Raw genomic sequence first — 23,867 nt, 5'->3', positions numbered from 1 at the left:
GTCTAAATTGTTTCTCGGATTGGAGACGAAGTGCATCACTGTTTCTGCCTCCACTGCCAGCCAACTGATGTCTTCTCTTGTTGCCTGATCTCTTTTTGAGTCTTACTTTTTATAATCCGTTAATGTTCTTTCATCTAACACAGTGGCTCTCAACCTTTATTGGGCCAGCTCCCCCCTATCCATTATCGCTATCGCTATAGCTCTGCTGGTGTTAGCTCTGCAGGTGTTAGCTCTGCTATAACGTTAGCTCTGCTGGTGTTAGCTCTGCAGGTGTTAGCTCTGCTATAACGTTAGCTCTGCTGATGTTAGCTCTGCTGGTGTTAGCTCTGCAGGTGTTAGCTCTACTGATGTTAGCTCTGCTATAACGTTAGCTCTGCTGATGTTAGCTCTGCAGGTGTTAGCTCTACTGATGTTAGCTCTGCTATAACGTTAGCTCTGCTGATGTTAGCTCTGCAGGTGTTAGCTCTGCTGGTGTTAGCTCTGCTGAAGTTAGCTCTGCTATAATGTTAGCTCTGCTGGTGTTAGAAATAATGGTCCTGGAACATTACAGGTCATCTAGCAGACTCTCTTATCCAGAGCAACTTACATTGAACTAACTACAGGGACAGTCTTCTCAGCAGCTCAGGGTTAAGTACCTTGCAGCCTGGTATTGAACTCCCAACCTTCTTGTGTTTTGTTTGGAAGGCGGACCACTAGACCACTAGGCCATCACCACCCATGACTTGACCACGTGATGACACGTTCCGCTCGTGTTGTGTTCAAGGACCCTGACCTTGGCCAGGAAAAACAGTCAATCGCTAGTTATATTCTATATAGATTTGGATTATTTTTTTGGAGGAGATTTTTTGCGTGTGTTTATGAATTACCTCGCGGGCCGTACACACACATGCCCCCCAAAGAGACGTGAACGCCCCCCTTTCTAAAATATTGCTTCCAGCGCCTCCCGACGTCCTCTGAACGCCCCCTAGAGAACCCCTGATTTAACACATCTTGATCTCTCTCCATGTGGAGATTATGTTCTGCAGAGTGACACCTGGAGGTCATTAAACCTACATTCCAATGATATATTGACTTTACGAATACTATTCCTTGTTTTCTTCATCTACACATTGATGTTTTCTGGCATTGAAACCGTCCACTGTAGACACCAGGAGGGCCAAGTGCTTAAGATATAATGGAAACAATCAACGTTTCACGGTTCAAATCCCACTCCTGGTAGGTTTTCTTCAATTACAGGGAGTGGAAAAGACAACTTTAAAAAAGGCACAAGGCTCAGTCATGACCAGGAAGTGGCACCTCAAAATGAACGTGTGCATCTTCACGTAATACATAATGCTGCACTTCGGCAGCGTGGAGTTCTATTAAATTGGATGGTGTAACACAGCTAGTATAATAGCGTCCTCCGTGTTGGATTCTGTGAGTTTGCATTCTCTCAAAGGTCAGCACTGTAAAGAAGGTTTGCATTTGGCTAGCGTCGCAATTTGTGTGACAAAGCCAAAGCTCCATGCGGCTTTACTTCACCTCCATGAGCAAATACGCTGATCGTGGCGACTGAAAACTAAAAGCTCTGTGAGCAGGTGAAGGTTACATCAGGTGTAAGAGCAAAGCAATACAAATGATCTGACCTGTCGATGATTCCACACATATCTATCTGCAGGTTGCTGTAGATTCCCAGCTGCTTCTGCTGCACCATGATCAGGTCCACGATTTGGTTGTCCAAAGTTAAGAGACGCATGCAGCCCTGGAAGATATTAAAGGGGTTTCTGCACTCCTGCCTGTCGCCTTCAGCAGGACAACCTAAGAAGAGAAGAGAGAAGGAACATCAGTAAGACAAATGTCATAAACATGAACTATCATGTCACAGAAAAGATGTTTTCAGAGATTCCAAGATGCTAAAATAAATGTGTATAATATCTATTATAATTATAATAGGTTAATGTATAACTGCATTAGGATAGAGATTCACAGTTTCTTCTCCCCTTTGTGTAAACACCACTTCATTCAACCATTCTTTAGATCTTACATCAGTCAATGTCCACAGAGCAGTTTGATGCTTCACAGGGTTTAATTGCTTTCAAAGATACGGTTGACCTGCTCCACTCTTACCACCAAAGAAAAGGTGACTTTCTGCGGTGACAGGAAATGAAGGACTGGCTTGAGCGCTGCCTCCTTCTTCTGTATCCACAGCGATGCTCAGACGACCTCGTCTGGAGTTCAGCTCCACCGAATGCCACTGACCATCATTCAGAGCAGAACCTGGATACCAAATATACCTTTAAATACACACACTGCTGAAAATATGATTTATTTCCCCCCCCATGTGTTCATGGCTGCACATCGAGCTGTTAAGACCGGCAGCAGATGTTGCCGGTGCAGGATTTTTGTCCAAGGGTGAAGCCGAGCATGTGCACTCATGTAGTAATGACCAAATTAGGTGCAATTTGGAAACAGCTTGTTAATCATAAAATAGCATTCACAACATAATTATCAGTCAAGAGAGATGATTGGTGGTAGACTTGGTGCAAATGGATTGCAAAAGCCGTGGGGGGGCAGATGAGTGCAGACCACACAGGCGTCTACTTTACGTCCTGCTGGTACTCGTGTGATTGATCTGCCGCAAGTACCAGCGTGGCTGTGCCTCTCCTGTGAATATCTCTGATGTTAGGAGTATAAGGAATAAATCAATATCTCATTATGTCCTCTATTTTTCTTACTGACGATACTTTGCACAAGTCAATTTTGCACTTTTGAACTAAATGCAATTGTTAGAGACTTTGTTACAGAAAGATGTGCTTGTTGGCTCAAACATTAGCCGCGATGTATTAGGAAAGTTACAATTGACCTTTTGCTAAACCCCCTCTCGTGCATGGGATTTGATTTTTCAACACCCTGTTAAAACACCTCTAAAAAACGTTTTGTTTCAATGATCTAAATGAATGTCTTGGGTAGATAACAGCAGGTATTTTGTCTTCAAGTTGTTTAAAAGTGGTGAAGGTTTTGGACTTAGGGGTTCAAACCCCACGGTTGGTAGATCTACATTATTATTGAGTTGATGCATTGACTTAAAGCTTGGGTAGGTAACATGGGAGAAGCCAGCAAGAGTAAGATAGATTTTTACATTTTCAATTTTTAATTATCCAACCAAAAAACTTGCAACAAGCCCAAAGTTGCTAAATATTTTCCAATGAAAGTAGCAATCAACACGAGCTTCAAAAGTCTGACAGTCCGTCCCTTCAGGCCTCCCTCTGAAGCCATCACCTTAAATGATCACTGTGTCTTAGTCTTTATGTAATAGCCATAGTTTGAGTGTTTGTTGAGACAGCTCTGGCAACAGCTGTGTTTCAATGATCTTGATTCATTTGCATCGGACAGACAGCAGCAGGTATTTTGTCTTCACATTGTTGGTGTTTTAAGGATTAAAATTGTGATTGAGGCGTTGGACTTACTCGTGGTTTCAAACCCGACTCCTGGTAAATTTGAGATATTATTGCATGAACTACTTAAAGACATTAGTTAAGGGCTACATCAGAGGTTGTATCAAAAACAGTTGTATGAACTCTTTGTCTCAAGCAAGTGATCAACACATGATATTTGTATTCAGACCAGGTCTGTGGTTTGCTACACTTGAGTGAAATAGGTGAATGTGAAGGTACCTGCACTGAGCTCCAGCAGCGCCCGGCCGTGTTTATGGATCTGCAGCCGGAGTCTGGCCTCACTCAGGAAGAGCCAGACCACGCCCCCTTCCTGAGGCAGGTCAAAGGTGAGCAGAAGCCCCGCCTTGTTCCACGTCCTGAACTGGAACCCGACGGACACGCCCCCTGACGAGGACGCCGTCGCCCCCGGCAACTGGAGGAAGCTCTGGGGGCCTGGGAACGTCACGGCGACGGAAACCGACTCAGCACAAGAAAAGGTCACATTGCCCTGAGAGAGAAACATGCAGAGTGGAGAGAGAGAGACGAGGGAGGGTAGAAAAAATGACTACTAGAGAGATAAAACAACATCAAACATGAATATTAATCAGCTGCAGCGGGCGTGCCCATGTGACCTCCTGTCACAATCATCTCATCAGCAAGTCTCCTTAAGAGGACACTTGTATTACCATAATGATAACAGCAAGGCTCAGAATAAGATTAGGAAAGTAAACTGAAAATACCAAAGTCATCTAGCGTGGAGGTAAAAACGATAAAGAATGAAAATGAAATAAAGAGAGCGTACAGTAAAGCCGAGTACTACAATATCTTGACATCTTTGTTACAGTCCATTGTTTTGAGTAGTGGTAATGACACCAGGTTCATTGCTAAGGCTGCAGCAGAAATATGTTACAGTCGCAGCTCTCTGCTGGGAATATCCGCCTGCTATCTTTATAATGCTCCGGAAACACAGATGACATCTAAAAGCCCTTTGTGGTGTAGTTAAAATGATGACCTATAATTCATGTCGGGAGTGGGCTGAGCTACTGCACAACACAAAGTAAAAAGTTAACTTAAAAATCCACAAACGCCTCCAGGACTACAACACTGACACCAATCCTCCTTCGTGTTAATGCCACCTCACAGAGACATATGAAGCATCATTTAGTCTCTGAGTTAAATTGGATCATAACTTTGTGACTCGCACCTTAAGAGCCGCAGCACATGAAATGAATTTGCCTCTATTAGATCTGTACCCATGCATGTGAAATCTCTGAACCTCTTTCCCAAGAATTCATGTTTCTCATGCTGCCTGGGCCTTTACTGTAATGAGAGAGCATTTATTACTCCCTGTAGAAACGCTTCACTTCACTCATTAACGAGGCAGCAGCTCGTTTAGCAGCAGCATCCAGAACAACCAGCTACAGCTGTGAGTGGTGCAGCCAACAATCCACCACTAAGATTCAACCAATCAATCACAGTTTACTTATAAAGCCAAATATCACAAAGTATAACTTTGTCATACACTTTATGACACACACACACACACACACACACACACACACACACACACATACATACACACTAGAGCAGGGGTCTTCAATGTTTTTCAGGCCAAGGAACTACAAACTGGTGTAGCATGGAGCATGGACCTGAGGGGGGTGCTGTCGGAGTGGGGGGGTGCTGTGATGTGAATGTGCAAACAAAATAAAGTATTTATTAATAAAAATATATATATATATAATTGTGAAGGAGTTCAAGTACCTCGGGGTCTTGTTCGCGAGTGAGGGGACAATGGAGCGAGAGATTGACCGGAGAATCGAAGCAGCGGGGGCGGTACTGCAGTCGCTTTACCGCACCGTTGTGACGAAAAGAGAGCTGAGCCAGAAGGCAAAGCTCTCAATCTACCGGTCGATCTCCGTTCCTACCCTCACCTATGGTCATGAAGGCTGGGTCATGACTGAAAGAACGAGATCACGGGTACAAGCGGCCGAGATGTGTTTTCTCAGACGGGTGGCGTCTCCCTTAGAGATAGGGTGAGAAGCTCAGCCATCAGGAGAGACTCGGAGTAGAGCCGCTGCTCCTTTACGTTGAAAGGAGCCAGTTGAAGTGGTTCATCTAGTAAGGATGCCACCTGGGCGCCTCCCTAGGGAGGTGTTCCAGGCACAGCTGGGAGGAGACCCCGGGGAAGACCCAGGACTCGGTGGAGAGATTATATCTCCTCACTGGGGAACGCCTCGGGATCCCCCAGTCGGAGCTGGAGGATGTGGCCCGGAGAAGGGAAGTTTGGGGTTCACTACTGGAGCTGCTGCCCCCGCGACCCGACCCCGGATAAGAGGTAGACGACGGATGGATGGATGTTACTGTGTTGAGTAATTGGTTAGTAGTCACAAAAAAGTCACAACCAAGCAAAATATGTGATCAGTGTTTGAATTACAAAAAGGAATTGTATGGAGTGTCACATTCAGAGGTGCATGTTGGTCTCAGTGGGCCTGTGGTTGATGTTGTACCCTCTCAGATCTGCATGTTGTTTAGCTACACTAACTCACCGTTGCAGTAACTTGGTGGTCTTTGTTTTCAGCCAATTGTATCAGGTTGAGGCCGTTGTACAGCAGGTTTTCAAGGCAGCCATGAAAGTTCCACTTAGAGACGACCGGTTTCTGAGAGCCGAGGCTCTGGACCGTCCCTACACTCAGCTGTAGGGGACACAAAGACACAGACACTCAGAGGGTTTCATGCTTATTAAATCATTGAAATACAAGACCCGCACTTCCTCTGGTAATTCAGTGGTTGTAAGGTTTCCTGATTGCATAAAACGTGCAGGTGCATGTCTAAAGTTTGTTTGTGTAATGTTCCCACCTGCTTGATGTCCCAGTGGCTGAACTCTGCCGGGATTTGAATCCTCTCTGTGTGCTTGTCCACGGTGAGGTTGAGGTGAGAGTTGCGGCGCTCCACCGATAAATGGTGCCAATGCTGATCATCCAGCAGGCTGCCGAGGGAAGCGAGACGCCGGGGTTCAGAGGAAGAAGTCTGACCTGGAAGAGAGGAGGAGGAGAGAGTTGTGCGGTGAAGATTGTTTTCCATGGTTTTGAAGAGAAATGAACACCAGGCAAAAAAAATATTCTTTATTGTGCTGAATATTTTCATTTTCTCAGTATCTCACAGAGAGGAGAGCGTTGAGTTCAGCCTTTCTCATCTCATTAGGGCTCCAGGATATATGCATTGTAGAATCTAAGAGCCGAAGCCAAATATGTAATAATGCCGAATATGAAAAACTGCAGCGGAAACATGGCGAGACATCATTAATGATAGATGAGCATCAGCAGGTCCAAATTAGTGGATCCATTTCTGCATCCCCGACAGTACTGGGAAAGAAATGTGGTGTTTCTGCTCAAAACTGTAGAAAGAGCTGAATACAGTCGGCCATTAAAAATGTATTAGATGTTCTTTAGGGAGAGACGATTCCAACTTCAAAGAGAGAAACAGACACACTTTGATGATGATGGACAAATGTAGTTTTGATATTGATGCCCATTTTGTGAGAAGGTTTATTTGTCTTCAGCTTCAATGAAAAAAACAACTTCATCTAGAGAGAGAAAGTTAGGATGTGGACTTTGTGAAAGACTCTCCTGTCAATCTTTATTGTGATGAGTTACAGTCTGGACTGTTGGAGAGAGACAGTGGAATCAATATGAGAGGGAGCAGGGCAAAACAAAAATGATGTTGTTGGATGTAGAGAAGAGCGGATTGAAGGATTTGTTGATTAGATGATTTGATTATTGGCTGAATGACTGGAAAGACAAAGGAATCGATATGAGAAGTCCAAAGTCAATTGATATTAATACGCAGGGCTCCGTCTTTCCTTTTCTTTGTCGCTGTTTCTTTATTTTCCTCTGTGGTTTATCTCCTTCGTGGTCATCAGGGACAAACAGTGATGGCAATGATTGCATATGTAGGTTCATGACAGGACAGTCAGTAGTTATATTTCATGAACCAATTGGGAAAACTCTTAGTGTGGAATACAAAAAAAACAATGCTGTCTACTGTGTAAGACCTTCTGTCAGTGAGTCCTTGAGCAAGATGGTTATATGAATTATGATGCGGGTCAACATAGATCAATAGGTTACCTCCTGATGGGAGCAGGAACGTGTCTAGAAAACATTACCAGGGAACTATATAGTATATATGAAACATTTAGTATGATGGTAGCACAGAAGAGAGGTCGGGGGGTCTCTAATGTATCTGTGGTGCCTGAATGTGCACAGTACATTTCATGGAGCTATGCTGAACTTCTCCTTCCAAATAATAGATAACAAATGTGCAAATGATTGCATATTTTTTTATTGTTGAGGAGGGACAGGCTGGACGTGTTTCTTGCAGCCTCTGCTGAACACTTTCTGCTTTTTAAAAATCACATCCTGTGTGCAATTTCAATACAGCTGTTCACGGTGACTATAAATCTGATTGAGTAGGAAGACGACGACGGCTCTTATCAGGAGCTACTGTCACTGTAATCAGCTGCAAATATAATTTTAAAACTATTATATTTTTATATAATATTTCACCACAACGATTAAGATTGTCTCCTCTTGTATCTCACAAGGAAGCGGGGGTGAGATGCAGCCCGGTCACCCTGAACAAAGTTGCCATCGTTTCTGAAAACCACAGATGGGTTGAATGTCAACGTTTCTGCAGGTGATGAAGTACAACGAGCAACCTTTGTTGAAAGTATAGTGGAAACAAAAAGTTGAGTTGTTTTACCAACAATGTTATGTCATGCGACTCGTGTCACGCGACTCGTGTCACGCGACTCGTGTCACGCGACTCGTGTCATTTGTGGTTTTGCAGGTAAAAAGCCCCACAAAATGAGGCTGTGAGAAGACTTGCTGGCTTGTCTTTATAAGCAAAATAAATGCATGTTCTAGTTCTGTAGTTTAATGTGCTTTGACATTAAACTGTATTTCTTCTACTTAAAGCTTTTGTCAACTGCGTTCTTGTATCCAAGCATGCACTTTGGATCAATCACTGGTTAGGGCAAATGAGCAAGACTGATACAAACTGTGTTCTATGGCTGTTATCGTGTCAGTTTTGATATTTTTCTTCATCAGATGTTTAGACTTTGAATATGTGCTCTATTAATCCCAACAACGCCTTAGAGATAACGTCGTGCACTGGAGCAGGACCCATCAACCCGCCGCGTGTTTTCCTAAAAGGACTTCAGTAACAGCAAAGAGCTGAGGTGAGTTATGAGCCAACAAAGACACAATGTACCACACAGACATTTTGATGAATTTAACCCAGAGGGAAATTGTTTTGTGAAGTAGATGTAAATCTTAATAAACTCTGTTTATTCATTCATAAATCATGTCTGCTGTTAGAAGCTTTTGTAAATTGGTAACTGAACTGGAATCCTTAAAATAATATCACTTAAACTAAGATGATTTAATGTATTGAACATGATTACCAACAGAAAAGAGACATTTTGAGACCAAGATGGTGTTTAAACAAACTCTAAAAGAGAAGCTGGACAAATAACAAAGTGACTGTGACACAAATCAAAAATCAAAAGGCCTTGTAGTCTGGATACTGAAGTGTAATAATCTATCATCAGTGTTTTGTTTCCTCTGTTATTCAGGACTGTGTTGCTGGTGTGTGTTGAGGCCTGTTTCTCAGAGTTGCCTCATAAACTGCATCTGCTCCGGGGTTCAGACCTGGAGGTGTTCGCAGTAACAGAGCACACCATGTATGAGCTCAGGGTCAATGCTCACAGCAGATGACCTAAATTACACAATATGTGCCCTAAAAAGCCCATGTAGAGAGAAATAGATGGGGAGAGAGGGAGATAAAGGATAGAAAGGAAATAGTGGGGAAGAAAGGCAGAGACAGAAATAATGAGAAACAGCATGATGAAGTGCAACTAAGAGAAAAGGACCAACAAAGGGAAGGAAACACCAAACATGGTGAAATAGACGAAGCGAGAACATCGGAAAAAGGCAAATGGCCTCTTGGGATACTGAAAAAATAAAGGAGAAGAAGAAGAAGAAGAAGAAGAAGAAGAAGAAGAAGAAGAAGAAGAAGAAGAAGAAGAAGAAGAAGAAGAAGAAGAAGAAGTGACACAGTCTTTCTCTAAACGACACTGACTCTGTTTCTGTGAGCAAGCCTTTAAAGTCACAGTGAAATTGCAGTGAGAGGATATTTAGCTGTGTCCGATCAAGAGGAGGACGCTGGACAAATGGATAAATTAAATCACAATCTAAAATGTAAACAAAGTTTTGGCCAACTAATATCCAAACACACACCTCCTATTCCTCCTGTTACCTGCTCTGTGTTATCCCTGCCATCATACTAGCTCTCCTGTCATTGTGGATCCAGCCACTCCCTCCTGCCCAGCTCTAATCCCTTCTCCATCACCTGTCTACTTTTGGTTTTCAAGCCTGCAGGAGTTTTCCTGAGCTGTTACACCTCTGACCCACGCTGTTGCTCTGTGAGCTACTACAAATCACATTTGCTGGCATGCATTCCTGTATACACACATCAAGGTGCAAGATAAGTAATTATGTTACTGTTTTTCAGGAAAAAAAACAAGGATTTAGATATCTAATGCCACATTTCTTTCCCTTATTGTTGCCTTCTGTCAGAACTTGGTGAGAAATAGAGAAAAGCATGGATGAAAGATGGATGAAAGATGGATGAAAGATGGATGAAAGATGGATGAAAGATGGATGAAAGATGGATGAAAGATGGATGAAAGAAAGGATGTAGAAATGTGAGAATTTGTGGAAAAAAAGATGATTAAAAAGACTTAGGGATGAGAGATGTTTTGGGAGATGTAAGGAGGGAGGTAGTGAGAGATAATATGGGTAAAGGGATGGATAGAGAAAGTATTTCAACGGCCAGATGAGGTCCCTGATGAGAGGTGAGCCATATGGTGATGATTCAGCATGGCAGCCTGACAACCTGTGGTTTAACCCTGTTTATACACACACACACACACACACACACACACACACACACACACACACACACACACACACACACACACACACACACACACACACACACACAGTAAGCCATGCATCACGCTTTGCAGGGTCCGGCCCTAACACATGCTACAGTGAGCGGATCCCATCCATCATGGCTGCAACTAGACCGAGATGCAGCAGCAGAGTGTGAGGACGTTTTAAACCAATCAGGCGGCAGCCTGCGTGTGCTCCATCTCACCCAACCACAACCAATCTTAAGTTATCTTGGACGGGTTTATATTGTACCAATGCGTCCACAAAGTGACCCGCAAATTACATGTCGAGAAACTAAATGTGTTCTTCCTGATCAAGTTGTTTCAGCTACATTTCAATTTTTACCAAAGATGTCAACAATATAAGCTTCTCAGAGCATACTACTTCTCTGAATAAAGGTTTGGTTGTGGTACCTTTATATCCCAGTATCCTCCTGCAGATAAACCTGGTTGTATACCGATTGTTGTGTTATACTCCAATGTAGTAGACAGTATGAGCATCTCGTGTGTCGTACCTTGTCTGAGCAGCAGCTGGAGCTTTCCTCTCTCTAACTCCAGACTGAGGCCGAGTCCTCCCTCTCCCTCTGCGTGCAGCAGCGTCCCAGAATTCCTCAGGGTTTTAAACTTCAGAGAGACGACCTCTCTGGACGTACGCCTCGGCCCGGGACTCAACCTGTACACCAGACTGCTGCTGCCGCCGTCCAAACTCACCACGTCAGAGGCTGAGAGACAAAATGAGATGCAGCAGTCAGTTTGTTACATTGTGCTGACGCCAACATTAGTACTGAAAATAAAACTAATTAAACTGTTAACACAATATGGTGTCAGGCTTTGAGGAGAAAAGTGTGATTCTTTAAAAATCAATATTGAAAACAGGTGAGAGTTACGTGATTAAAAACATGTAGGGGGAGAAAAGAGTTGTCAGAAAGCTTTCGTAGCTCTTGGTGTATGAAATATGGAAAACATACCAATAAGAAAATATGTGATAAGTGATAATCTGATAACTCTACAGGTGTGCATACTGTGAAACTTATAATGAAGTATTCAGATGACACTTCATCGTTATACTTAGAGCAGGGGTGAAAACAATCTGGAATACAATTTAAAAAGTTCACTAGATAAAGGAGGCGGTCCCTCAACACACACACACACATGCTAAATGAATCTCCCAGAGGCCTTAAAGCTTCAACACAGAAGAGACTTACTGTAAGGACATCCGTACGTCTCCAGCCGGAGTCCGATCCTCCCGCTGGGGTTCCAGTCCAGAGGACTGAGACGGAGGAAGCGAGCGATCGCCGGCTGCTGCAGTTTGTACTGAACCACACTGTCGGCATTACTGTTACCTGGAAAAAACTGCAAATACAAACACAATAAACACAAAGTTTATTCATTTGTTTGTGATTTTTAGGAAATTGGATTGGGTGTAATGAGAGGATGAATCGATGCCTCATTTCACTTCAACCGTATAGTTGTATAGCTGCACTTATAGTGTACAAATACTTTGTCCTGCTAGCATTTTTAAGTGACATATATTTAAAGTCCCTTGCAGGCTTGTTGGAGTTTGTCCATCCAGTCGACATGTGTGTCGTGGACTTGGAGAAGGCAGTGAGAGCTGTCAAAGTCAAACACGTTGTCAGTGGGTGTTGGTGTTGGTCTCCCCCAGGGTTGTCCCTTGTCACCAATTCTGTTTGTCATTTTCATGGAGAGGATCTCAAGGCACAGCCTGGAGGAGGAGACCGTGCAGTTTGGGGACACGATGTGGTTCTGTTGGCTTCAACTTGGGAAGTTTGCAGTCGAGTGTGAAGCAGGCACCTTGAAGTCCGAAGCAAATGGTAAAAAGGAGGAGCGCTCACTCCGGTTTGGGAGTGAGTTACTGTCCCAAATGAGGGAGTTCACGTATCTCGGGGTCTTGTTGGTGAGGGTAAACTGGAGGGTGAGATGGACAAGCAGTTCGTTCCTTCACGTCGAAAGGGGCCGGTTAGGGTGGTTTCGGGCATCTGATCACGATGCCTACTGGGCGTCTCCCGTTAGATGTTTTCTGGTCACTCCCAACTGGTAAGAGGCCCCGGACAAGACCCAGAACTGGGGGAGGGACGTCTGGAATACCTTGCTCAGCCTGCTGCCCCCACGACCCATCCCCGGGTAAGCGGATGACAAAGGATAGAGGGAGATATTTAAAGTACTTTATTTTAATATGATAATCTTCTGCAAAATGTGGAAGACAAAGCATGAACTGATGCCTGATGAATCGCTCTTTCCATCTCTCCCTCCTAATTACTTCTCTCCCTTGAAGTCGACATGCAGGTTCACTGGTTGCTCACACTGCTGAATAAAAGCTTTGACACATAATTAACTTATTAAATCCTTTGTAATCATGAGAGAGTCTCATATGATGAAGAGACATGTTGTGTAACTTGTAAAAGTCTTGTAATAGAGCATGTTGTGTGTGTGTGTGTGTGTGTGTGTGTGTGTGTGTGTGTGTGTGTGTGTGTGTCAGCTCAAAGGATTAATGATTAATGTTTAGTGAATTCACACATGAGGTGGGTTTGGCTGCTGCCTATAAGTTCCACAATGGAAAGCTTGTGTTTACAGTGGCAGGTAAGAAGTTATAGTTCCTTTGTTTAAAAGTTTGTCCGATTTAAAAGCTTGGAAGAAATTGGAAAAAAAATAGAAGAAGAAAGAACGTCCTCTCCGCTGGTCTCCAGCCTTCCGAGCTGAACGCAGAAGAACAGTAGAAAGCGTGTTGTGGTTGATCCAACAGAGACTCAACTCTCTCCTCTGACAGACTCTGTAAGCTCGACTGACTAATGCACCGAAGTCAGGAAACACTTTGAGAAGTGAGTGGGATTGTGCTCAGTTTAGTGTCACATCAACATGTTTTGAAGCAGAGAAAAGTCCCTCTCTGCTCTCTCAGAGACGATCCTCAGTGCTGAGATTAGCTCCATGTGAGGAAATGACTACGGCTCTGCTCCACTGTGACACACGTGGTGTTACCCTGGATTGTTCTGTCTCTCAGGTGTTGGGAGGTGAAGCCTCGCTGCCTCTGCTGTCCGTCGGACTGATTTCTTCATTAATCAACACTACTGAGAGCAGTTGTGTATCTGGCATTACAGTTCAAAGTTATATAGAGTAAAGGTTTATCTTTCTACATGTAAGCCTGTAAACGTGAACAATATTCCGTTTGTTACTTGTGATTTATTTCATTACTGCTATGGTAGGTTTGTATATGACCTGGTTGTCAGCTAAAGCTACAGCAGCTATATAAAATGTTCTTGTCTTGAATGTGTAACTTAGCACAACATGACATAGTAAATTCCCATTAACTTACATTTGTGCAACTGAATAGAGTAGTGCCAGGCTTTTTCTATTTTTAAATGTGACATTTTAGGGTTAGATGTGATGATTGATACCACTGTACACCAACAGCTGGCTAACTTAGCTTAGCATAAAGACTGGAAACAGTGGCAAGCAGCTCTATCAGTCTGTATTTGTCCAAAAGTATGACAATCTTACTACCAACATGTTATATCTTGATTGTTTAATCCGTACAAAAAACAAGAAATAGTTCATAACACATAAAACGGCAAATTGTTGTCTTTACACTTCGATTTGGGAGAGGGATCCCTCCTCAGTCTCTCTCTGAGGTTTCTTCCATTTTCCCCCTTTAATTGTGGGGTTTCTTTTAGGAAGTTTTTCCTTGTGCGATGCGAGGGTCTAAGGACAAAGGGTCTGAGAACAGAGGGTCTAAGGACAGAGGGTCTAAGGACAGAGGGTCTAAGGACAGAGGGTCTAAGGACAGAGGGTCTGAGGACAGAGGGTCTGAGGACAGAGGGTCTGAGGACAGAGGGTCTGAGGACAGAGGGTCTGAGGACAGAGGGTCTAAGGACAGAGGGTCTAAGGACAGAGGGTCTAAGGACAGAGGGTGTCGTAACCTGTACAGTCTGTAAAGCACACTGAGACAAATGTATAATTTGTGATATTGGGCTATATAAATAAATTTGATTTGATTTGATGTCCGTACATACTCAACTGTTGCACTGAAACGTGAAACTATTCCTTTAATGTCTCAACATCAGGAACAACATCAACAACATCCCTCCACTCTGCTATGATGGCACTACAAGTCATCCCATCTGTTCTCCTGTTTGTCTATATCCACTCCATATATTAAAATGACAAATCCTCAAAATGTTCGTGAGATTGAACACGTGCATAAAAGCCCCAAAGCTTTGACATAGTAAAAGATTTTTCCTCATTGATTTCAGTGTCTGGCTGTGCTCCAGGCGGCACCGCATGGTCTCAGCCAGGAAAGTGACGCTTGGCTGCCTCTCCATTCCGCTCCGTGTCCATCAACAGCAGCTTAAGTGTTTTGGCAACAGGTCCGCACAGTCAGCAGAGCTCTTTCATTGCTCATCCATTATTAATGGAGAGTCCTGATGACTGTGATTATCTCCTCAGGATGGACTGATCCCTGCAGACCAGCACTGCTAAACACCATACCCACTGTAAATATGACTGTGGTAGTGCAGGCAAATGAGTGGCGTTCATTTTTACATCTATGATCTGATACTGTACCTACAATACTGTGTGTGCACTTGTGTAGCAGTGAGGTGGCACTGTCTCACAACATGTTCCACTGGACAAACAAACCTACTAACAACCGCTAACCTCTGGCTTTTGTCTTTAATTGGAAAGGTTTCAATCGGCATTCAATGTCAGGACAAAGGACTCTGCTGTAGTCACGGGTAATTATCGGCTCCAGCTCCGATCTGCAGTAATGGAAACATGACTCCTGGGTGGACGCGCTCTTTTCTGCCTCTTTTCTGTTGCTATGCTACGACACATGTTTAGGTGAATATCTACTGAATGCTCTCCTCAAGGCCCCCAGACGCCATTGACAAAAACAATCATTTTGCCTCGATGATCATCAAAGAACACAAATCAAATCTTTGTTCTTCTTTCAACTGTTCCAACAATCACAACCTCAAGAGAGAAGGATAGGAAATTCACGGTCTGTAATAAAGTTATTACACATTCATGATTTACAAGTCATAATTGTTCATTTCCTTTTTATTTTACTCAATGCCATCGATGTCAATGGATCCAATCGGTAGTAGTGACGGGCGGTGGCTACAAAGGACAGGGACTTAATCAAGGCGAGTTTCATTTTCTTGTTCATGGGAAATATAGTAACCCTTAATACCTCCCCTCTCAGCGGGGAACCCACGCCACATTGCGTCACGTTCCAGCAATGCCGTGACTGACAAAACGATCGCAGTAGGTGGAACAGATAGAGCATCCAGTCAATTAAAAAATAAACGCTGTTTGCAGACTCCCGACTGTATCACAAATCGACAGCTACAAATGTTTGATATGTTTTTGTCTGTAGGCTACAGCACAACTAATTAGGAAATAATAACAATAAACACAATTAAAATGTGCAAAAGAGAAATCATTACACTATGTATATCAAGGAAAAATGACCAAATCAACAGAATCAGCAAAATGAAAATGAACAATTGTTATATGTCGAGTTATGTCGCCACACTTTTGTTAAATACATTCCAGATCAAATCAGTGAGGAAACACCGCCCTATGGACTCACCCCTATGCTGTCCTCCTGTCTGTACTGTTTCCAGTTGTGCCCCGTGTCGCTGAACATCAGCAGGTACGATGTCAGCCAATCAGAGCTGCCGTAGCGGCCTTGAGTCGCGACAGCGGTGATCTTGGTCCGCTCGCCCAGGTCGACCTCCAGCCACTGATACCTGTCTGAGGTGAGAGGAGACCAACCTCCAGCTCCTGCAGGGAGAAAGATTGATACATTACACTTCAGTCTAGAGGCTGCGTCAGTCTGTATATGCGTGAGGGATAAATAAGTTTTAACTAACGGCACATTTAGTTGTTACACAGCCTAAATAAAGCACATTGTTGTGAAACACATACAGATTAAAACCCATTTCAGTGCCATATTTGTGTATTTCACTTGTTGTGCTGGAACAGATGATTGATTATCTTACTTTAGCATGTTAGCATGCCAACATTTGCTAATTAGCACCACATGCAGTACAGCTCAGGCTAATGGGAATGTTATCCGTACAAAATGTCATGTCAATCCATCCAGTAGAATTTCCCCCGTGACATTATTTCAGCCACAAACTTTGTCATCCAGTGTTGTGCATGAACGAGCTAAAAGGGAGTTCATTGAAAGCGCTCATGTTTTTGGAGAATGGTGAACAAAAAAATATCTGTTTGCAACTAATGAACCTGAGCATCGATAACTGTGGCACGAGTTAACGATCTCTCACGCCCTGTGCTTTACAGCACGGCATGGCAGTGCAATCAAAGGAGCAAAGACATCAGCCACTGGCCTCTTTTAACCTCCACACTCCCAAAAGTCAATTTGACTAACGAGCGAGGGTTGAGCAGTTGCTTGAGGGTCTGTGTTTATGTCCGTGGAGCAGAAATGTTTCTCAACTGGAACGCCCCCTGAAGTCATATTACGACGTTGGGATAACCTTACCAACCATGACCTCAATATCCAAGATGGCCGCTCCTTGCATGAACAGTGTGAAAGCTGTAGTAATTTGTTTTATTTATGTGTCATTAAATCAGTCATACACAGTACTGTCCAACTTCTATCTCTGGACATGTTGATACAGTGTTTGTGTGTGAAAAAAACCGCGTAGGCTAATGCTTTGTTATCAACTGGTATTGCTAACAATGGCTAACAAAGCTAACCTGGCTAGAACTCAGTGTGACATAATCCCAGCTCCGATTTCTGACTTCCATGTACAAATGAAATGCACCATTAGTTTAAAATTCAACATACTGAACTATGAACGTTCATTTTAATCTGTCTGAACTGAACTTTGAGGTGAATCTTGTGAAGTGCGAACACAACACGGTCCAAAGAGCTACGCCGCACTGACATGAGTTCATACACGTGTATTGTCTTTGACCTCATTGCTGAAGTGTTTTACTAGATTGAGTTTGTGACAAACAAGTTGGCTCCACACATTCTTATATATTGCATTTCCAAAACAAAACATCTTCAATAAGAGGTTGCGGTGCATTGATTCATTCCACATAATGCAAGCCCATTAGCGTCCTTTCTCCAAATATAGCATCGCTAAGAAGCTGTGGCATGATCTATTGATTAGTTGTACAATTTGCTCTACAGTCTGGATCCTTAGCTATGTAGAATATCATCAATATGAGCTTGTGTTGCCCAGCATTGATTGGATTTACAGTAGCTCAGCATGTCTGCATCCTTTCCCGTATTACATATCACCAGTAAAGAGCATTGTTGTAACATATTGATTGGTCGCATTCTAAGTCATTATGTTGAAAAAGAGGGTTTGGTGAAAGAAACGCTGATATGTTTTTAAAATGTGCTGTTTTTTCAAAAGGCTTATAGCAAGTCCTTTGTATAGTATTGCCTAGCTGCACATTTTTCCAGTAACAATGTGTCTTATCTCAAAACACTTTCAATAAAGGCTGTGGTGCTATTGATTAGCTGTATACAAGCTCATTGTCATCAAATCCGTGTTTTCAGACATAACTGTTTAAAGAGAAAGGAGACAGAGTGTGTGTGTGTGTGTGTGTGTGTGTGTGTGTGTGTGTGTGTGTGTGTGTGTGTGTGTGTGTGTGTGTGTGTGCTACAAAGTGCTTTGTTAGGCAAAAGCGCCGCCTCAGAGCTCAAACACCAGATGGACGATTCCAAAGGAGGAGGCTGCTGACCAGCTTCCCACTGAGCACACACACACATAAACACATTCATAGACTCACAAATAATGAGAGCACAGCACAAATACTATACAACCGTTAATACAGAGAAAGTGCAAGAGGAGGAGAGGCTGCACACACAAACACAAACACTGGGATTCGTCGCACTCTTGGGAAGAATTTTATAGAACAAACAGACAAACAAACTGTGTAAATGTCAGTTGTCCTCATGCCACCATGCTGTCTGTGCAGCAGGACGCTAACATTGTGAAACAAATCAAAAAACAACCTAAGCCTCCAGGGGACAGTACTGAGCTGTGCAATTTTGGTATAAGGCAATGTGGCGCCTGTGAGCCTAAAAAAGCAATTCTGCCACACAAATCCGTCTCAAAAGAATCGGCTGTAAGAGATTTTTGTGATATTCGTGGCCAAACGGCAAGCGTCATATGGGCCCAACAAGCAGGGACCTTTTTTGCATTCACTGAACATATCAGCTTGTTAATTGAGAGTTTCACCTTCAAGGGCAGCTTATTTTTCACCATGACTTTCAAGGACAATGCCTCCGTCAGTGCTGATTCTGAATACATTTGCCTGTTAATCTCACGCTCAATTTGACTTTGCTTTGTCCCCACAGTATTTCCACTCCCACATATGAGGCTGCCACTCACTACCAACCTGAAGGGGGCAATCCGCCATCTTCCAGCAGCGTACAATAGGTTCAGACTTTGAGGTGCTTACACTCATCCGACTGATTCACATTCGGCAGCAAACGACCCCATGGAAGTCCCAGTCCGATGGAAGCCAACCAAATAACATATTGTTGCATATGTTGTCAGCCTTGAGATTATGTACATGAAACTGAACTGACATGCTTGACAACAGCTTAAGCATGTGATCGCTGTAACTGAACAGCCAGGGCACCCTGTATTCTCACAGTAACTACCACAAAATACTCACATGGTCATCAGGCTTCTCCAAATGTCTGGAAAAGGTTCTCGCAAGAGTAAAGAGATGCTCAATCGTAGCACGAACAGGACAGCATCTGCTTGTGTCCTCCTGAATCTGATATTGTCAGTCAACAAGAGTCTTCTCTCCAGGACACTCAGCATGCGCAGTTGGCACACTTTTAGTGCGTACGGTCCACATGGTCACACATTTTGAGGTGGTGTAAAGATGTCCGCACAAGGTTCTGTGCAAACAAATAATCACATTGGTCCACTACATCTTAGGTACTGGAATCTACTGGTAGCTAAAGATCAGCTCTGTTGCAACAGAACCTGTGGTAAATGTTTTTGAGATTGACATTTAGTTTTGTATTGTACATATATACTTATGGTTAAAGCTATCTTTGCTCTTTATCTATGTTGAAATAATACTAGTTTCTACCCACCTTGAGTGTGGGCAGTGGGATTTGAAAATGAACAGTCTCTGTATTCCCTTACTTTGCCTCTGAACAATGTGTGGTGGCAGGCAGAGGAGAAAAACTCAGCAGTGAGAAAGAATTGGTGTCGGTCTGGCTGCTGGTGGAGCCTGATCTTTAAAGAGCTAAATGGCAAAGCTAATAAGCACTTGACTAACAGACGTGTCCAGTGGCAGCAGAACAGAAAAGAGCAGACACTCTGACCTCATGAAAATTCAACTGGGGAAGAAAAAAAGAGAAAGACATCAGAGTGAAAAAGCTCAGAGACTCAGAGGCGTTACTTAGATTTACTGTGTCCACCCTGACGGATATAACTGAAACAGAAGTGAAGTGGCTGTCACGGCTGTCACTTTAAATCAAACAGATCTCCCTGTTTTCTTTCTGCCCGTAGTGTCTGTCAAGGAGCCGACTCTAACCAGCCTCTGAGAACTGTGGTTACAGTTAATGAAGGTCGCCGCTCTGCCAGACGATGATAACCACAAACTGTCCTTTGGATTGACCAATCAGGGAACAGTGAGACGGCTGCCGGCAGCAACCTAAAGCTAATTTTCATTTCTCGCCTATGAAGTTAAACTGCTTTTTATTTGTGTATTTAGTCACACAGGATACTGTTGTGTAAAGGTGGAGTCACATCAGAATGTTGTGAGGTGTGCGACAGTATGGTTGATGCCAAGAAGCTTTTCTAAACTGGCAAATGAAAAACTGAAATGAAACTCTTAAATCATCTGTTCGATGCTGTATTTTGTCCTCTGTGTTGAATATTTTTTACATGTCCAAACTGTTGCTATTGGCCTGTCGTGGGACAGCGGCTCATGCAGATGCAGCGGCCGGTATCTCACATGAACTTCGCTACATCTCCATCTACATCTCTTTTTGTCTACGGTTCTACTGGAGCAGTTATGGCTAATGATAGAGATACACTCATCGACATTGGAGATTGAAGCGTGGTGAATTTATAAAGTGCAGCAGACCTTGAAACGATCACGGCCTACGGCATCTTCCGACCACCCAGCCAAACCTGCGGGCCAAACACCACCGAGGGCGGAGTGACCGCCCAAGAAGGAGAGGGACAAGTGCCGATAGGGGAGCTAAGCTAACCCAGCTAGGACCTATAAGGCTATTTCTCTACGCAGCCTGCTCCTGTACGATGTCCTGTACGGACGATAAGACTCAAGCTAACGCAGCAACAGGACTGCGTGGCTCCATCGTGGCACCTCGCAGCCAACTGCTGAACTTGAAACACTCAGTGTTTTAATCGATGATGCTTAATGCTCAAACATTAAAGACAATGTTTCCCTGATGAATCTGTTAAAAGTTAAAGATGCCTGCCATGTTATCTGCCCAGAGAATTCACCATTGCTCTTGTTTGTTTACATTCCTTCACATTTCTACTGTTGCATAATGGACTAAGCTAGAACTGCATTGCGTTGTCCATGTGTTGCATAATGACAATGAATCATCTATGAATCCTTACATTTGTGTACACATTTAAAAACCGTGTATAATATTTGTACTTCTCGTGAATAAAGTAAAGTGCAAAAGGAGAGAAGCACTTTTGATCATTTGGATACCTAAGCCTGATATGTACTTGTCTGTAGTCGGGGTTATGTCAAGGCTTCACATGTAACCTCCATGTCCGTTATCACGAGAGGCCTGCCCCGTCTTCCTTTTTCCCCCAACTCACTCACCCCACTCACTGCTCTCTTCCCTCCGGCACATGAATGCATTATAGATCATTTTAAATCTTGTTATTCTCCAAATTTCCACCAGATGCCCTCAGAATGAATCCACCTGCACACCTGTCCCTCATTCCCTCATGAAGTCTCAGTATATATACCAGGCACAGACCTCTCCATCAGTGTTGCCGTTTGTTCTTCTGCCTCTTGGTTTAAAGACCTTCTGCCTGTTTGTTCTTCTATCCTCTCAGACTTTGATTGCCTTTTCACACTTAAATCCCTTTAATTCAAGCTGCTCAGTGTATCTGCATTTTGGATCCTATTCCCTATTGTCTGTATCTTGAACTGTGACAGCTGCAGACTTCCCAGAGGCTGCTATGCATCTCTTTAAAAATGTAATTTCAGGTCCAGTTGACTGCAGCTACAGAGATATTCTCCCACACGAGTTCCTGATAGCTGTGATGATTGTTGATAGCATAACATAATGCTAAAGGCCCAGTAATCTTCTCCTATCCTGTAAATTCAAGAAATAGTTTTTGGTTAACTTTTCTGCAATCGTGTATCAGTGAATGAAAGAATGTAAACATGATTTATTTTGGGGTGTATAGATAAATACGGCATGAAAATGTGCAACAAATCCAGCTGGTGTTGTGTGAAATATCACACTAAACTACAAAACACTTCCTAGGCTGAAAGAAAAATAGTCCGGCCTACCTCTAAATGTATGTTTACTCCTAAAAGGTGCATCGTTACTATACATAAATAAATATGAAGTATGATATAGGCCTCCAGCAGGATGTACTTTTAATGTATTCAACCTATTAGAGGTGGGTTTACGGCTCTATTCTTCCCTCATCCTTCAGTAATCCACTTCACCTGTAAGGGCTCTGACACCTGAAACCAACTCAATTTGTCTCCCTCTTGTTATTAGAGCAGTGCGGGTATGTAGCAGGTGAGGATAAGAGCCCGACGGCCTGCACAGCTCTCCTTCTGCTTCACTGTTGAAGGGAAACGAAGCGTGACGTGAGTCCGCTCTGGACAGTAGCTTCACTATAAGGAACAGATGGATAGATAAAGTAAAGAAAGGACTGCTGAATCATTAATAATGCACCGATATTCCACCTGACAGGTACAGAGGACACACAGGAACATACAAAGAGAGAGAGTAAAATGAAGGAATGGAAAAAGGCTGGACAGGCAGAGGAGGAGGTGAGGCGTGACTGTGAGACAGATAGTGAAGAGAACAGGGAGACGGGTAGCTGAAAGGAATAGAAGAGAGACAGGTAGCAGGCAGACTGCTTTATATACAGGCCTGGAGTGAAAGCTCATAATTTGCATGAGAATACACGACTGGATGGTAATTTCAGCAGCCTGATAAAATGTCAGACGGACAGAGAGAGCCTAATGGGCCCGATGCAGCAGGAAGCTGGGAAACATAACGTGTCTCCTGCAGGCAATGTACAACACATTTCCATTTTCAGTTTCAAGTCTCACATTGGAACTTTACAATTAAGTACAAGCTGAACTCACACATGTAAATCAATACTTGATTAGTTGGCAATCCATACGGACAACCTGAACAGATTCCAATTAAAGTTTAATTCCTTTTTTAAATCTAACTCTGTGACATTGCTGTGGCACAATAATTGCTTTTAAAGTCTATATTCCGGCATAATTGTAGCGGCATCTCTGATTATCGACAGCGTTGCTCCGACAAAAAGAAAAACATCACGTTATAACAGTAACATGTGGCAGGAAAAGTGGGCTCAATTAGATCTTACAGATGGAAATGTGACTGCGGAGGAGATTAAACTCATTACAACAGAAAACAATATGTACAAAAGAAAAGACTTTAAATCATTACAATTTAAAGCAATGAAGACAGACAGATGGAGAAGAGAACGAAGAAATTAATGAAAAGACGCTGGGGGGAAATAAAAGAAATCAAAATGAAGAATAAAACAGATCCAAACAGAGCTGAGGGGAGCATCAAGTAGTGAGTCAATCCTGCAAGTTCCTAGTGAAAGACATTCATCTCCAATCAGCTAATCACCTTTCCAAAGAAACGGTGTATAAACGATGCGTGTGTCTCAACGCCAGACACAAACCTCAAAGAGCCTCACAAAGGGAGTGTGTGGACTTTTCAGCTGAAGCTTTGTCTGCTCAGAACGTTTTAATCTGTTGAGCACGCTGACTGTGGGTCTGAACAAAGACTGTCAACTGACTGCAATTACTCACAGGCCGGAGCCAGAGGAAGGAAACCACGACTCTGATTCATGGTGAAAAGATTTGGTAGTTAACATCAAAATGATAGAGTGGCCATTGGGATCATGTGCATGAATGCAGGGACAAGGTGGTGGACTCCATGTTGTTGGTGTTTTGATCTTGTGTCCATTAGTGTTCAAATGAATGCAATAAGTAACTTCTCAGTGATTTCTTCCCCCAGTGCAATAAATCTGTTTTGTTTGAGTTTCAGATCAAGCAAGTCCAGTTCAGTTCATCTGTATTGTCCCTTAAGGGGAGGTTTGGAACACAACATGCAAGAGGACCTGGGACATTAATCACAAACTGTTACAGCAAAGACTTCCGGTCCAGTCCAGGTTCAGTGCATTTATTGCACT

The 23,867-nt window shown here is 43.2% G+C and overlaps 1 protein-coding gene across 1 annotated transcript in view; it reads right to left on the bottom strand.

Moving 5' to 3' along the window:
- Window positions 1-23,867, bottom strand: part of LOC115022526 (contactin-associated protein-like 4) — a 74,991-nt gene that overhangs the window by 30,856 nt on the left and 20,268 nt on the right. The window contains 8 exon segments of the mRNA XM_029453537.1: window positions 1,626-1,797; window positions 2,107-2,256; window positions 3,654-3,921; window positions 5,960-6,106; window positions 6,270-6,445; window positions 10,941-11,147; window positions 11,631-11,778; window positions 16,031-16,224. Of these exon segments, the coding sequence (XP_029309397.1) occupies window positions 1,626-1,797; window positions 2,107-2,256; window positions 3,654-3,921; window positions 5,960-6,106; window positions 6,270-6,445; window positions 10,941-11,147; window positions 11,631-11,778; window positions 16,031-16,224 (1,462 nt within the window).

The sequence above is a fragment of the Cottoperca gobio genome, chromosome 17 (genome assembly GCF_900634415.1).
Source record: "Cottoperca gobio chromosome 17, fCotGob3.1, whole genome shotgun sequence".
In the NCBI taxonomy this organism is placed as follows: domain Eukaryota; kingdom Metazoa; phylum Chordata; class Actinopteri; order Perciformes; family Bovichtidae; genus Cottoperca; species Cottoperca gobio.
Note: the sequence above shows the minus strand (reverse complement) of the source record. Positions and strands in the feature narration are given on the sequence as shown.